The following is a 14,995-nucleotide window of genomic DNA, read 5'->3' as shown; positions in this document are numbered from 1 at the left end:
AAGGGAAAATATTCTCCGGGAACAATGACATTCCTCGATAGCCAAGTACACAGTTCGCAGCGGAAATGGGTGCCGGCATTGACGCAGCTCGGGGCCGTTATCATCGCATGCGGGGTGGTCGGCTGATAGACCTCCACAGCAGCGTCTCCGATCCACAGCCGGCCATGGGGTTCGTCTTTTCCTTTGCTTAAGACTACCACTTTGGGGATAGCGTGTTGATAGACCACCGTCATTACTCGCAGCTTCGCAGCTACCCGAGAGGATAACCCCGTTGCTGTTTGTTGGCATGTTATTAAGCGTAAAGGCATCTCTCCTTATCATCTGCCTTGTTATCATCGGTGCGACACTGCGATGTACAAGTGAAACAGCCTTCAAGGACCATAAGAGGACATGAGAGGTTCGCATTCTGTCAAGAACATCCGGGTGGTTACCTCCAATTCACACCATTGAAGCTCCGCTGTCACATACCACTCGAAGACATGGCCACATCATCAGCGGATGGCCACGATGGCCACCTGCAGAAGCGATTTTCTAAAATCACCATGATTGGCATGGCTTTCGCTATTCTCAAGTTAGTTTTTGAATTGCAGTTACGTACCCAGATCTGAATACTGATTTTCAAAAGCACTTGGATCTCTCTCGCTGGGTCCATTGGTCTAGTGATGCCCTCAGGTGGATCAGTGTCCTTTGTGTACGGCTTCATCTTCTGTGTTATCTGCAACATCGCATTGAGTGCAAGTGTTGGAGAGCTTGCGTCGCTCTATCCGACGGCTGGAGGGCAATATCACTATGCCTATGCACTTTCGACGAAGAAGTGGAGGAAGATGACGGTAAACCCCACGTCTCACAGCCTGACTGGAAATCAAGTGCTAATGAGCTCCAGAGTTTCTTTGTTGGATGGGTCAACATCGCTGGCTGGCTCACGCTCAACACTACCGCTGCGTATTTTGGAGGTGAGAATTGACCTACATCAACGACTTGACCTTCACTAATTCTGGATGAAGCCCGATTCCTCGCTGCAGCCGCCGTCGCAGCTTCTGGCGGCTCCTACGAGATCACACAATGGAGCACGTACTTGATGTTCGTCGCTGTGTCCATCATTGGAGTATTCTTGAATATCTTTGCATACCCAATCCTCAATCGATGGAATGAAGGAGCATGTAAGTACTCTAAAGGACAAAAGTTGACCGATTGGCTTGCTAATCCTCTCAAGTGTATTGGTCCTTGCTCAGCGTCGTCGTGATCAGCATCGTGCTACTCGCAACCTCTCCCAAGACAGACGCTGAATTCGTCTTCACAAATTTTTCCAATACTACCGGCTGGAGCGATGGGACGGCATGGATGCTTGGACTTCTTCAGTCTGCCCTCAGCTTGATTGGGTTCATCTCACCAGAAATAGACCTACCGTTATATGACTGACACAGTGATAGTTTTGATGCTGTGGCGCACATGGTCGAGGAGATGCCTAGACCATCCACAGATGCCCCTCAAGCCATGGTCGGTGCCGTGATCGTCGGTGGTACGACGTAAGTAGAACTCCATCGCATCAAATAGTACATTTAACGTGACAATACACGCAGGGGAATTGCTTTCATCCTCGTTATGCTCTTCTGCGCCGTCGACATTGACGTCTTGCTTTCCTCGCCTACGCAGAGTCCTCTGACGGAGATGATTTTGCAAGCAACGAAGAGCAGAGCAGCTGCCACTGTTCTAAGCGTCGCAGTCGCCCTCTGTTTCGTTAATGGCGCGAACGGCTGCGTGACGTCGGGCAGTCGCTTGGTCTGGTCTATGGCTCGAGATAACGGAACTCCATTCTCGAAGTAGTACGTACAGCCTGAAGCTATCACCATTTTAGCCCATCTTACTTACCTGGTCTTTTGAAGTCTCTCGCGCCTCCACCCTAAGCTGAACGTCCCTGTACGTGCAATAGTCGTGCAGGCCATTTTCAACATTCTGTTTGGTCTTCTCTATCTTGGTTCGTCTGCCCGTCAATAAACATGAGATGCAGAAACTAACTTTTCATAGGCCCTGAGGTTGCATTTAATGCCTACATCGCAAGCTGCACCGTGTTCTTGAATCTTTCTTATGCGATGCCAGTCATGATTCTGCTAATCAGGGGCCGGAAACTCGTGACGGATAATCCGCCAGTATTCTCCCTGGGCGGAGGCTTCATGGGCTACCTCACGAACTGGACGTCGGTGCTTTTCGTCATCGTCACATCTATCGTGAGTAAAGATGTGTGGGGTAATGGAGAAGAAACGCTCACGTATCTCGTAGTTCTTCTGTTTTCCACCAGCAATTCCGATCGATATTTCCACTATGAGTAAGTCCCCATCTACCAGCGGGTTATTTACGTATCTAACACACCCAGACTACGTGACAGCTGTCATTGGAGTTTTCATTGTTTACGCGGTTGCACTCTGGTTTATCAAGAGGAAGACCTACAACGGTCCCAAGTTTGAGCTGATCCTTGGGGAGGAGTTACCGACTGCGAATCCTATCGAAGATCAGGAATCTGCAAAAGGGATAGCCGCCCTACCACATGACAAGCTGTGATTTTGTAAATAGCCTCTAATCTGAACGGATTAAATTATACGATGAATCCGATGCTCTTGTGTTCAGAGAGCTCTCCAGTCGTCCGAAACCAGTGCAATAGCCCGGGAGGAACACGGTTTGATGTGCTCCTTTGGAAACTCAAACCGCCACGATATGTTTTGTCTCTCGTCTCCTGACTCGTACCTTCCTTATGCTGAAAGAACTGACCCTATTGGAATGTCTTGTAGGCTGTTTGAAGTGTCATTAGCAGCGGGTAAGCAAAAAACAAACAAACAGGGGCAAAAGCGAGCCTAGATCTAAACACTCATTGCATCTCATCTGGGTGGTATTATCGTGACATTAGACATCGATAGGTATTCTTCTCTTTCTGAGTTTACAACTTGGCCCCTTTCGCATAGCCATAATGCCAATCGATGCGCCCCAAATCCTGTCGAATCTGATAGTTCCGCTCAGCAATCTCGACAACTCGCATATCCACATCCACCACCCGCATCCCGTCCTCACCATCCGTGAAGCTCCCAGGAACCTTGCCGACGATGGGCAATGCAACTTGGCTGCAACCAAAATAGCCCTGCTCCGAAGGTCCTCCCGCATTGCAGTAGATGATGGCAGCAGTATTCTCAAAAGCCCTCGTGGTAAGCGTGGACTCCACAAACATCTTCTCGCAAGACGCGTTATACTCCAAACCTTCCTTGCTCATGTCCGATAGAGTCCAGTACGAGGGCATGATGATGATCTTTGCACCGGCCAAGACAAGCTGTCGGAATGCTTCCGGGAAGGCCAAATCCCAGCAGACTAGAATGCCGACGGGACCCAAGGGAGTATCGAAGACTTGATGAGGCTTTGGCGTACCCTCGTCGACTTGCATCTTGTGCGCGTAGTCGATGCTTGAAGTCAGATGATCGCGTTCGGGGATCCAGAGGTTGGTCTTGGTATAAGCGCCTAAGAGTTGTCCATCATGGTCGATGAAGTAAGATGTATTGAGAAGAGTTGGCTTGGAGTTGGGATCTTCGTCTGGTGCTCGGTAGACGATTGTGCCGGCGCAGATGTTGATGTGCACTTCGGCTGCGAGTTGCTGGTATCGCCGTTGGAAATTTTGAGCTTCCTCATAGCTTAGCGCGAATGAGGGTTCATCTGGTACCCATCCTGTCATATGATATTCTGGGAGAACCGCCAGTGATGCTCCTTGAGTTGCAGCCAGGCGAATTTGTTTGGAAGCATGAGCAAAGTTGTGCTCGGCATCCAGAACCTGCAAAGATGAGGGTTGGTGATGGTTCGTGCTAAAGTGACGTCGATAGTGGGCTCACCTTTGGGCTTGTTTGTACCAATGCGACTTTGAATGACTGATTCCCCAAGACGGCCGCCATGTTGGAGAGCTAGGTACGGAGTAGTAGGATCAGAAATGATAGCACGGGGATTTGATAGAGCTTCAGCGCAGCTTAGTGATTCCGTTAAGTCTTATCAAACAAACTTTGAATATCTAAGAGAAAAGACTGGCTCCGAAGTCTCCTCACCGACGATTACCCATTACAGCATCATTTTCCTTCGCCTCGAGGGACCTGATTTGGTTTAGTGGATGGGGGCATGCGTTCATCTTCGCTGGGGTCATGCTACCTCCGAGCACTCCGCTGCCGATACGCTCCCCGCATCCGGACGCGAGTCATTTCACCCACTGAGACATCGCTTCTCAGGCACATGGAAAGCTTGCTGCTCAAGAATTGCAAGTTTGAAGGATTCTGGGGTTGCCTCACCACATTGAACTATCGTCTCGTTCTCATTTGGATCTCATTTGAATGTGACGTGTTATTCCTTGTCCAACAACCCGATGCAGTCATCGAAGACCATCACCAGATCCCGAAATGGGTGCGCAGTATGCAAGTCAAAACGGGTAAGAGACCAACATTGTGTACCATTCGTTATGTTAACTCCTAACACGCTCCACACCAGTTGAAATGCGACGAAGTCAAGCCACATTGTTCGAGATGTAAAAGACTCGGGATATCCTGTCCCGGATATCAAAAGCCTCTCAGATGGTCGCCTGCCTCTAGATCACCTAGGGTCGAAATCACAACCCCGATATCTAGCGGATCACAAAACCGCCAGCAAAGGGCTAGGGACCCGGTTCGAAATCAGCAGTCCCCTAATCCATCTTGCAGGGATGTTTGTGATACGGATTTCCTAAATCAGTTTGCAAATATCGATACCCCTTCAAGTATAGATTTTCAAGATGTTACCCATCTGGAGCCTACGTTTCCCTTCTCAGATCTACCGGCTCTATCTCCAACTCCTTCCTCATCCGCAGGGGTGACATTTCCTCTTCCATCAATCGAAACCGAGGCCAATGAACTATGGCAGGGTATCATGCCTGGTCCTCAAGTCGCTACGCTTGGTCTCGATGTGATAGAACGGCGCGTCAGCTCCGATCCATCCAGCATGGCTCGCAATGAAACTCCACTATCACCCTCATTACAAGACAATACATCGGTGCTGGTGGAGTACTATTTCAAAGAAGTGTGCGGGATGATGTCTTGCTACGACAGCAAGTTGAACCCATACAGAACAACCATTTCCAATCTCTGGAGTAACTCGCCATCTCTCTACTACCTTACCCAAAGCATGGCAGCAGCCTGCTTAGCCGAAGTCTCGCCAGGCCTTTCCGCAGCCAGCGGCCGACTTCGGGACCAGGCGGCGAATGCCTTATGGAAAGAAAGTAGAGCAGGTCCAACGGATACATCATCACTGTTGGCACTAGTCATGCTAGGCTTCAGCCTCTGCTGGCATGATCCGTCTAAACTCGGCCAGTCCGAGTTCGAATTACTGGCTGAGACACTCATCCACCTCGAAGCCCAACAAGATAGCTTGGTAATGGCGGATAAGCAGAAACGATTCTTCTTTTACAATTCTCTCGTCTACTGGAGGATGCTGCTTTCTTTCGTCACCGACCAAGAGTTGCCTTCGGCGGCATGCACTGGCGCCCTTCAGCCCCAGCCGCCTCGATTTCCCAATCGACATGACACCAGAATGCCACACCCGCAGACAGGTATTGGAGTAGAGGTGCTGGAGGTTGTAGGTAAAGTTGGGGCACTCGTCAGAAAAGAAAGAAAACGGATCCGTCGCCGCCAACATTCATCCAGGCACGACATTGAGCAGTCCGTCGCCGCCATACAGACAGCGGAACAGCTCCACTCGCGGCTTTGCAAGATTGAACTTCCAACAGAGGTTACAGTCATGGACTCGGGAGATGACATGACACCAACCGACCATCTGTTGAAAGCTGCAGAGGCATACAGATGTACGGGACTGCTGCAACTCTATCGCAACTTTCCCGATCTACTCTTACAAGACACGGCGACTGCCACTCCGTCGGCCTGGCTGGATATAATCGGAGAGTCGGAACCCAGCCTTTCGGGCAATCCAGAAGCTCTCCACGGGACATGGCTGACCTGTCTTGCTTTACACATACTCGACCTTCTTCAAGATATTCCAATCACGTCGCGATCTCGGTCCATCCAGCCATTACTCTTAGTAAGCATCTGCAGCGAGCTTTCTATCACTCGAGAATTTTCTTCGTTGGACTTTTTGGGAGACAAGTCTGTGTCAAGCTTTGCTACTAGTCCTAGGTTGAGAGGAAGGCCAACCATGACCGATATTTTACACGCTAGACGGCTGGTCCTGTCGCGTCTCGCGTCGTTCGAGGGCATCTTGGCAGCGAAGCCTATACGACAAATGACGCTCCTTGTGAGAGAGACTTGGTCATGTATGGATGAGAAGCAGCAGGACGTGTACTGGATGGATGTCATGGTGCAAAAGGGCTACGAAACCTTGATGGGATAGTTGCGATGGTGCTTCTTATGATCTCATCCAGCATCCTATGGCCTTTGAGAAAGTTGAGCCCTAACCATGCTGAGAAGATATGAAACATTCAATTGAAATGGTTCAGAGTAACTAAGCACATCGGAAAAGAAGCCTTGGAGTTCATGAATGTGTACTGGACCTCGTCTTAGACCAGTCCTCAAGCATCTTGGAAGGAGCCTCCTCACTTACAAGCCGAAGGAGCACTGTGTCAGCACGACCGTGTGGATACGAGTCGTTGGAGTGGTCCAGTCACATATCATACTTCATGGGTAAGGGGACTTGGTGTCATCAGCCCGGCCTTCAACCGACATTTTTGATCGAAGTAAAGCTATCCCCGCGCCTTTTCGTCCCCAATTTCTCTCTCCAACTCCCGCATCACCACCAGCTGCCCGGCGGCGTGTAAAAGCACAGTGTCAAAATTCACATCTCGCACTCATAGCGTCTTATACGCCTGTATAAAATAGCCAACATGAATTCTTCCACCTGCACCTTCGCCATGTATTCAGTTTCAAGTCCTCAAAGCTCTGGAGATAGAAGCTGGAGTTTTCTCGTTGCGTTTTCTAGTTCTCTTTATTTGTTACCGTCCCGGCTCCTTCATTCCTAGCCATTCTCTTCCTATACCCCCACCCAAGTTCCCTCGTCTTCGTTCAGGATTCCCGGCCCCTGTCATAGCCATGGAGCCCAAGTTCAAACAGGAGATTCAACAGGTGAGTCTTTTCAAATCATGGTGATGCCCAGACATGCTCTGCCACATCTATGCAAACAACTTGAGTTGGCATCAGTGTGTTCCAATAAGCCACCTTGTTCCTCTCCGTTTTACGACTCTGCTTTCATATCATGATACCTCGTGCCAAAGCAAAGCCATCTCTGACTATTGACACAATATCGACCAGATGATGTACATTGCAGGAGAGACACAAGAGGTCTCCATCCAAACTACCAAACTTATTGAGGAAATCATCCGAGATCAAGTCGTTCACATGGTATTTCATCCGCGCCTCTCCCCCTCGGATCTCTCTTCCCACAAAATTATCACCTACTGAACACCAGGATCTAGCTCAGAATAGCCAACGACCTCGCCGCCCGCCGCGGCTCGCGCGTCTTCTCCAACAACGACCTGATCTTCCAGGTCCGCCACGACAAAGCCCGCGTCGAACGCCTCCGCATCTTCCTCACCTGGAAAGCCATCCGCAGAACCGTCAAAGACTCGGACGAAAAAGAAGGCTTCGTCGACGAAGCCGATCTCGAAGAAAATGTCGTCGCGCCAGCAGACGACGCGCCGGCCGGTGGTAAGGCCAAGTTGCCTACCGTTACGCTCCCCTGGGACGCGGCGTCCTATTTCTCTGAACAAGTGACCGAGGCAAGCCAGGAGGACCTGGTGGAGATTACAAGCAACGAGGCCGCGCTCGAGAAGTTGAGGAGAAACGATGAGCGGACGAGGGACATGACTGTTGCCGAGTATGCGACGTGGTCAGAGTATCGGCATGCGTCGCTGACCTATCGCAAGGCCAAGAGGTTTCGAGAATGGTGTGGGCTGGGCGTAATTGCAGAGAACAAGCCCAATGATGATGTGATGGATATCCTGGGGTTCTTGACGAGTGAGATGGTGCAGAAGTTGACGGCGCAGGCACTCAAAGTCCAGAAGCAGCAGGCGCTCCGTCTCGGGGAGGAGACGGCGATGACTGGGGAAGACAGAGGCTTGAAGACAGGTCTGGGCGGGCTTTTCGCTGAACCTGAGGGTCTTAGGAAGCCAGTTGATAGTAGGCATATCCGGATGGCGTTCCAGCAGCTGCAAGGGAGACCGAAAAAGAGTCGGGCGTTGCTGAATGGAACCCGGCTTTTGCAACCACCCGCTCTGAGACTTGTAAGTATTTCTTGGTTGAGGATGATAGCGAGCATGCGCTAACAAGAAATCATCATAGCTCTGAAATCGATGTCAATTGGCTCTATTGTCTCAATGCTAGGATAGCTGTCCTGCGAGAACTGTTCTCTCCAATTACGGTTCGTACGTAGGTATTTTTTATAATTGGACAAACACATCTGAACGTATTCTAACTCTTTATTGCCGTGCATGTTTCATGGTCCGCGTAAAATATCACTGGATCATATTGCTCTCTAGCCTGCTGCGAATTTCAATAAGAGCATTTAATCGACAACTGTCTCGGTTGATTCAAGAAATATGGATCTCTTCTCTTTGGAGGACGAATAGGCTAACTCAAACTTCGGGTCATGACAGTGACGCCTTCAAGGACAGCTATTCGCTGCACCACCGTTGCCGCCACCACACCGTAAGGTTGCAGCGAACCAGGGGGGGCAGCAAGTGGCCATTGCGACCGAGTAAGGTGGCTAGCTCCGAAAGATTTTCTCCATGACATTTTGCTTCAAACTTTGATTCCTCTTTTCCTTCCTTCCAACTCACAGGCCGCTCGTAAACTTTTCGCTAGAGTTCTCGACCAACTTGCTAGCCGTCGCCGACGACACCTGAGGTTGATCCTTGGACGAACACGGATTTCGAGCCTCCTGACTTCGAGACAAGATTGTGAAGGGAGACCAGGCTCGATGAGCGGGGCGGAAAGGACGCAGTCACGGGCCCTACTCAGGGCTCCGGAGAGGCAAACCGCTCAACAACAGTCACTAGTCAAGGTGCCAGAGTGGTTAATGGGCTGCCCTGCTATCAAACCTTGATTCCAGATTAGGCAGTGGCTTCGGTCGCGCAGGTTCGAATCCTGTCCTTGACGCACCTTACCTTTTGTTTTTTGATTTCTCATACAGTATCATCAAGTGCTCTCTCCCCATGATTTGCCCGACTCAGTTTTTGCTTTGGAGCGTTATTGATTGAGCTGGCTGTGTGTGATGCGAGTGGGAGAAGAAGCTGGAGGAAGCTGGAGCTGGAGCTCGAGTGGCCCGTGCCAGGTACCTACCTTACTGGAAAGGAAGGGTACGTATTTTGATTAGATAACGTTAGAACGTGGAGTCTGAGACCATCGGGTGCCGGGCAGGAGGCAACCCCACCATTGCCAGTTCCCGAAAGCTGCCACTCCGATCCGACCCCGCGGCCGTCACATGACGATGACGTGAAAGTCACAAAAGGTTGAGGTTGTCGTCTCTCTGATATTAATCACGGAAGGTCCGTCGCTTTATTCCGTAGCTTTGCGTCTTGATTTATTGCCTCTTACGAAATCCATACTTCTTCACCTGGGCACGTTGCGTGACACTATCAAGCATCACCAGACATCACCTTACATCACGACCTACCTAAGCACTACAAGACCAGGGTGGGAATCACAATGGCATCTGCACAGCAACTCAGCCTGCCCGACGGCCGCATTCTATCATACGACCTCTCGGGCCCTGAGTCGAAGCCCGTCGTCTTGTTAGCCAACTCGCTTGCGGCGCCCTTTACGCTCTGGGATCATGTTGTCAAGGTTCTCCACGCCAACGGCTTCCGTACGCTGCGCTTTGACCAGCCGGGCCACGGCAAGTCGTCCGCACCAAAGAAGCTCGACACCGAGTTCGAGACGATAGCCGACGACGTGCACTCTCTGGTCAAGTCGCTCAAGATTGAGAAGCTCTTTGCCTGGATCGGCGTGTCCATGGGCGCCGCGACGAGCTTCTACTTTGCGACAAAGTACCCCGGCATCATCCAAAAGGTGGCCATCTGCGACACCATCAGCTCGTCGCCCAAGCACGCCGGGGTGGAGGACTTGTTCGGCCCGCGGGCCAAGGCGGCGGGCGAGGCCGGCAACATGGAGGCCCAGGTCGACCAGACGATGGACCGCTGGTTCGGCGCCGAATGGATCAAGGCCAACCCTGAGGAGGCGGCTCGGGCGCGCGCCATCATGAACCAGACTACCGTGGAGGGATTCCAGACGTGTTGCTTTGCGCTGCAGAGCGATAGCTTTGATATCCGGCCTCTGTTTGAGAGGATTGGGTCGGGTGTTGACGAGGCGTTGCTGGTTGTTGGTGAAAAAGACGCGAACCTTCCCCAGGCGATGCAGGAGATGCGGGACAAGGTGGAGAAGGGGTTCAGGGCGGCTGGCAAGGACAACAAGATTGAGCTCAAGTTGATCAAGAACGCGGGTCACGTCCCGTTTGTGGACAACTTTGAGCAGTTCAAGGAGGTAATTCTGAGCTACCTCAAGGCGTGATTGATTCTACGGAGTAGTCGCGACTGGAGTCAATGGATACTTACCTAGTAGGGAAACGAAAGAAAACAGAAACAGTATTATCCTTACTCTATAGGGATATTGGAGGTTGGAGTTGATGAAGCTATAGCAATCGGCTTCCGTTCCCAGCCTCTGGTGCCTTGGGTGGCTTTTGGTGAAAGTGAATTAGCAGAAAAGGGGCAGTCTCGGGAGCACAAAGACGGGATGACTAGCTTCTCGGTGAAGAAACCAATCAAGTCACTTACCGTTCACCTTGGTCAGGCCCATGCTCCTCACCTTGCTCACCCGAAGCTTCACCGAGCCCACCCTGATCCTCGTCTGGGCCTAGCGTCGACTCAGCCGCCCACCGCCAGCCTTTCTTTTTTCCTTGGTTTTTCCCTTTCGCGGCCCAGCTCCCCCCCCCGTCCATTTCCACCTCCTCCCCAGCCCCAGCCGTCCGCTGATTGTCGTCCATCTTTTTATGGTATTCCGCTGGCTCGTGCTCTGCTCTGCTCTGCTCTGGGTTCTGGCGCCGTTCCGTTTCCATCTGCTCCCACAGCAACCGCCCACCAACCATCGCCAATACACCACCACATCCACACACCACACACCACACGCATACACACACGCACGCTACTAACCGTCCACCGTCAAACCCGTGCGGAAGACAAAGAGCGTTCGGTTGAGCACAGAGACACCACCAAGGAGCCTTTGCTCTCTTTTCCCCTTTCCTCTCCCCGCCACCTCGTCTCTATATCTCAGCATCGAACCCAACGCTCCACGTCTCTGTGTCGCTTCTGTCATCGCCGGCTTCTCTGAACCAATCCACGCTGCCTTGTTTCCATCGCTGACGTGGTTCTCAACGCGACGCCTCCTCTCCGCACTCACCCACCTCAAGCTCTCAGACCGGCACTTCTCTACTAGAGTCGCCTATACAGCTACCCCGCGTTCTAATTGCAGCAATCAACTACCAACATTCACACCTCTTCTCCCCGATCGCATTTGAGGCATAGCTCGCTCGCTCCGAACTATCGCTCCCACTTCCATCATGGCCACCGCCCCGGATGCTGCAGCCCAGCAGCCCAACGACACCACGACCGTTCCCACGACACCTCAAGACACCAATGTCCTCGCATTGGACTCATCACAAGTGACACTCCCCTCTACTGAAGTGCCCGCATCGCCCGCCGAATCCAACCAATCATTCAAGACCGAAGTCAACGACGACCGTCTGAGCTCCTCCGCCGTCATCCCCTCGTCCTTGACACCGCCGCCCTCGTCACAATTGCTTGCGCACACTGGCAACGGCGTTCTGCAGACCGCATACGGCGCCTCCCAGCGATCCGCTCTCTTCTCTCCGCCCGCCACAGGCCACAACGCGACGGTACGACGAGATGGAGGTCTTGGGACTGAATATATCCCACCCGCCCCTCAGCAGGTTGTCGAAGCCACCGCAGACGAACTTCGAGCCATGATGCAGGCTAGTATCGCAGAACACGCAAAGCTGAAGATGGAGGCCGCGCACCACAAGCTCCAGTACAACTTGCTGAGCCTCCAGGCGGACGAGGATGCCAAGAGGGCAGCCGTGGAGCACGAGATGACCAGGCGAGAGATCGAGGCCCTGAGGACAGCAGAGTACTCCCGTCATGCTGTCCGCGAACTCAGCGCTGCATCAGAGTCGGCGCAGATGAAGTACCTCCAGATGAAGATGTGGTACGAAGAGGCCATGGACGAGAACGAGGGCCTCGTGCGACGAGTCAAGATGGCAAAGAAGGTTATTTCACACAAGGAGGAGGAAATTATTGGCCTCACAGAGGAGCGCGACATGCTACTCAACCGCATCCGGGAGAATCGGGAACACTTTCACATGCTGTGCAGCCCCGGCGGAATCTTTCACGGTGCCATGACGCCCAAGCAGGCCACCGTCTCAACTCCCCAGCAGCCTCACCGAGCTACTCCCAAGCAGCAGACGCCTCGGTCGGCCAACCGCGAGGCCAGGGTGGTCGACCGAGACCACGGCCCCGAGCCCATTGCGGCTCTGCTGCAGGCCCTCAGCCAGGACAACAACAGCGCGCCCTCGACGCCCACGACAGCGGTCAGACCCGCGCCCCGCATGCCTCCCAAGCACACCCGAAACGCACAGTCTCTATCTGCCCTGCCAACGACGCCGCTCTCCCGCACCCAGCGCCATGAGCAGCAATCTGGCCTCTTGCCCTCTGTGAACCTGGTCCCTCAGAGCGAGCCTCGGTACCGGTACAGCAACTCACAAATGATTCCTGGCACGCCGCCACCGGCCATCCAGGAGCGGGTCCAAGAGCGCGCTCGCAAGAGCCGCGAGAGCACTATTTCGGCCGATGACAACGAGGAGCTCGCCCGCCAGGCTCTCGAGTCCGTCGCCAAGTCGGCCTCGTTTCTTTCGCAAGCATCCCGCAACTCCCGTGGCGCTCGCCGTCCCCTCCCCGGCGGCAGCGGCAACGAGGACGAGGAGGAAGTTTACGAGAGCCAAGCGAGCCAGGCAGCGTCAGAGATGTTGCGCCGCGATCCGCGTGAGAGCTTCGAAGTTGCCAGCTCAGTGGGCTCTCGCGACGGCACACCTGCGCCGGCAGAGAAGAGCGCCAGACTCCAGGCGAAGCTGTTCTCTGGCATTACTAAGAGTGGTGCAGACAAGCGCAAGTTCAATGGGGGTGTGCCTAACGGGCACGGTCAAGAGGCACGATCGGACATGGTGAGCCCGACCAAGAAGATGCGAGTGGGCGGTCCCCTTGGCGGCGACAACCCAAAGGTCGGACTTGGGATCCAGTACGGTTACAGCTGAAACCCGACGTACGGATAGGGTACAGACTTCTGAGGATCGCGTGTGCACTGCACCTTGCCTGTCTCTCTCTCTGCCAGGCCCTGGTGCAAGCGCACAAGCGATCCCCGCCGCGGATGGTTCGTCCGGTGAGGTGGCTGGGTTTGGGGAGCAGAGAGCGGTGTGTGGGGATAGCACGGCGGCTGCGGCGTTGTTCCTAGCCGAGGAGGGGTCTTTGGGTCTTTGGGAACCTCTTTTTTTATTATTTTTTGCTGCCCTTTTGCTGCAGCTACAGGGGATATTTGACGTGGCATCATGCAGGTGGGCTTTGGGCCGCGCTTTATGGAGACATGTTTTTTTCTCGAGAAGACGAGGGAGGGACACCGACAAAAGGGCAGAGTGAAGAAAGAAGATGGCCAAAAATTGCATTGACGAAGATTATGATACCACTGGCCATCGCTGGCCATCGTTTGGTTTTTTTTGGGTTTTGGGTTTCCTACCAGGTACGAGGCAGGGTTTCCGAGGGATGGGATGGGATGGACACAGTCTGTACAATACGATATTGCATTTATACATACATCAATGGGTAACGACACTTGACGACAATTGCGGACTCTGACCTTCACTCTGACGCTCTCGACGACGACTACGATCCGGCAAATCTGGTGATGGCACTTTGGAGGGGTCTCGACCGATGGACGGGTAGACCGACAGAACTGCGTTGTCCAGCCCAGGCTCTTCTCACAGTTCACCTCACCTCTGTTCTCCATCTTGAGTTAGAGTGATGCATCAACCCCTGTCAGTCCTTCCGATCCAGAACGAATGTGAACCACAAAAGCTACGAGTTGGAACGAACCACCGCTCTCCCCAGCTAAAGTGCTGCAGAATCCACTATCCACGCACACACACACACACAAACTCGCATGTGCCAACGGTCGATTTGCCTGCCTTTTCTCTCTCCAATCCAACCATTTTCACCACCTTCCCTTACCTTCGTTCGCGTGATATCCCTTTCGAGAGGCGCGCTATCCCTCATTCTCTCTTCTCATTGTGTCATTCGTCTCTCTTTCCCATTGGATTCCACTCTTTTGCCTCTGTCTCTGGTCTGCTGTACTCATCCACTCGCTTACCTATACATTGATTGATACATACATACATACTCCTACCATCTCGTCAACCGTACCTTTACAGCAGTCATAGACTCATGTTCGTGGATGGACGTCCCGTCCGTGCCTAGGTCTTGACCGAAGTTTATCTTGACCGCCGATCGGAAACACCTTCTTCTGCGCGCATCTGCAAGTCTTGCATACATACATACATACCTACCTTACAGACAACTACTCTCTTCATCTTCTCCTGATTTGTCTCGTCTCTCAGTCTTTTTTAGTCTTTTCTGGCTGCAGCCCGTTCTTTAAACTGCATCCAACCACAACCACAAACCACGACAACCCGTCTCCGAAAGGTTTCATCCTAGCTCTATAGATCGCTCCATCCCATCTTTTCTTGTCTTTTCGTCGTAACAAAATATTCCCGAGATCTCAAAAGGATCGTGCTCTCTTTCTACTTCTCTTTGGGGGGATCACCTTGCAGCCTTCAGCAGCAACGCAAACTGACCATCGTGCGGCCTTTTTCACTCACCGCCAGCCCC

At 52.6% G+C, this 14,995-nt stretch overlaps 6 protein-coding genes across 6 annotated transcripts; 5 read left to right on the top strand and 1 right to left on the bottom strand.

Moving 5' to 3' along the window:
• Window positions 1-479: 479 nt before the first annotated feature.
• On the top strand, window positions 480-2,556 carry CABS01_07075 (amino acid permease; the record flags this gene model as incomplete). The annotated part of the gene is made up of 11 exons (XM_060540439.1): window positions 480-571; window positions 626-830; window positions 884-953; window positions 1,005-1,160; window positions 1,214-1,379; window positions 1,431-1,526; window positions 1,581-1,823; window positions 1,884-1,975; window positions 2,026-2,225; window positions 2,278-2,323; window positions 2,372-2,556. The coding sequence occupies 11 exons, from the start codon at window positions 480-482 to the stop codon at window positions 2,554-2,556; spliced, it is 1,551 nt and encodes a 516-aa protein (XP_060403324.1).
• Window positions 2,557-2,929: 373 nt separating this feature from the next.
• CABS01_07074 (carbon-nitrogen hydrolase) lies at window positions 2,930-3,923 on the bottom strand (the record flags this gene model as incomplete). The annotated part of the gene is made up of 2 exons (XM_060540438.1): window positions 2,930-3,805; window positions 3,864-3,923. 2 exons carry the CDS (start codon window positions 3,921-3,923, stop codon window positions 2,930-2,932), a joined length of 936 nt encoding a protein of 311 aa, XP_060403323.1.
• A 1,249-nt stretch (window positions 3,924-5,172) lies between these two features.
• On the top strand, window positions 5,173-6,390 carry CABS01_07073 (C6 zinc finger domain-containing protein; the record flags this gene model as incomplete). The annotated part of the gene is made up of 1 exon (XM_060540437.1): window positions 5,173-6,390. The coding sequence occupies one exon, from the start codon at window positions 5,173-5,175 to the stop codon at window positions 6,388-6,390; it is 1,218 nt and encodes a 405-aa protein (XP_060403322.1).
• Window positions 6,391-7,085: 695 nt separating this feature from the next.
• Window positions 7,086-8,703, top strand: CABS01_07072 (spt3; the record flags this gene model as incomplete). Its single annotated transcript, XM_060540436.1, has 4 exons — window positions 7,086-7,118; window positions 7,305-7,394; window positions 7,469-8,171; window positions 8,648-8,703. 4 exons carry the CDS (start codon window positions 7,086-7,088, stop codon window positions 8,701-8,703), a joined length of 882 nt encoding a protein of 293 aa, XP_060403321.1.
• Window positions 8,704-9,698: 995 nt separating this feature from the next.
• On the top strand, window positions 9,699-10,559 carry CABS01_07071 (uncharacterized protein; the record flags this gene model as incomplete). Its single annotated transcript, XM_060540435.1, has 1 exon — window positions 9,699-10,559. One exon carries the CDS (start codon window positions 9,699-9,701, stop codon window positions 10,557-10,559), a length of 861 nt encoding a protein of 286 aa, XP_060403320.1.
• Window positions 10,560-11,604: 1,045 nt separating this feature from the next.
• On the top strand, window positions 11,605-13,371 carry CABS01_07070 (uncharacterized protein; the record flags this gene model as incomplete). The annotated part of the gene is made up of 1 exon (XM_060540434.1): window positions 11,605-13,371. One exon carries the CDS (start codon window positions 11,605-11,607, stop codon window positions 13,369-13,371), a length of 1,767 nt encoding a protein of 588 aa, XP_060403319.1.
• Window positions 13,372-14,995: the final 1,624 nt, after the last annotated feature.

The sequence above is a fragment of the Colletotrichum abscissum genome (genome assembly GCF_030869225.1).
Source record: "Colletotrichum abscissum strain IMI 504890 chromosome Unknown Scaffold_15.1, whole genome shotgun sequence".
Lineage (NCBI taxonomy): Eukaryota > Fungi > Ascomycota > Sordariomycetes > Glomerellales > Glomerellaceae > Colletotrichum > Colletotrichum abscissum.
The sequence above is the reverse complement of the archived record's forward strand: the minus strand, read 5'-3'. Positions and strand labels throughout refer to the sequence as shown.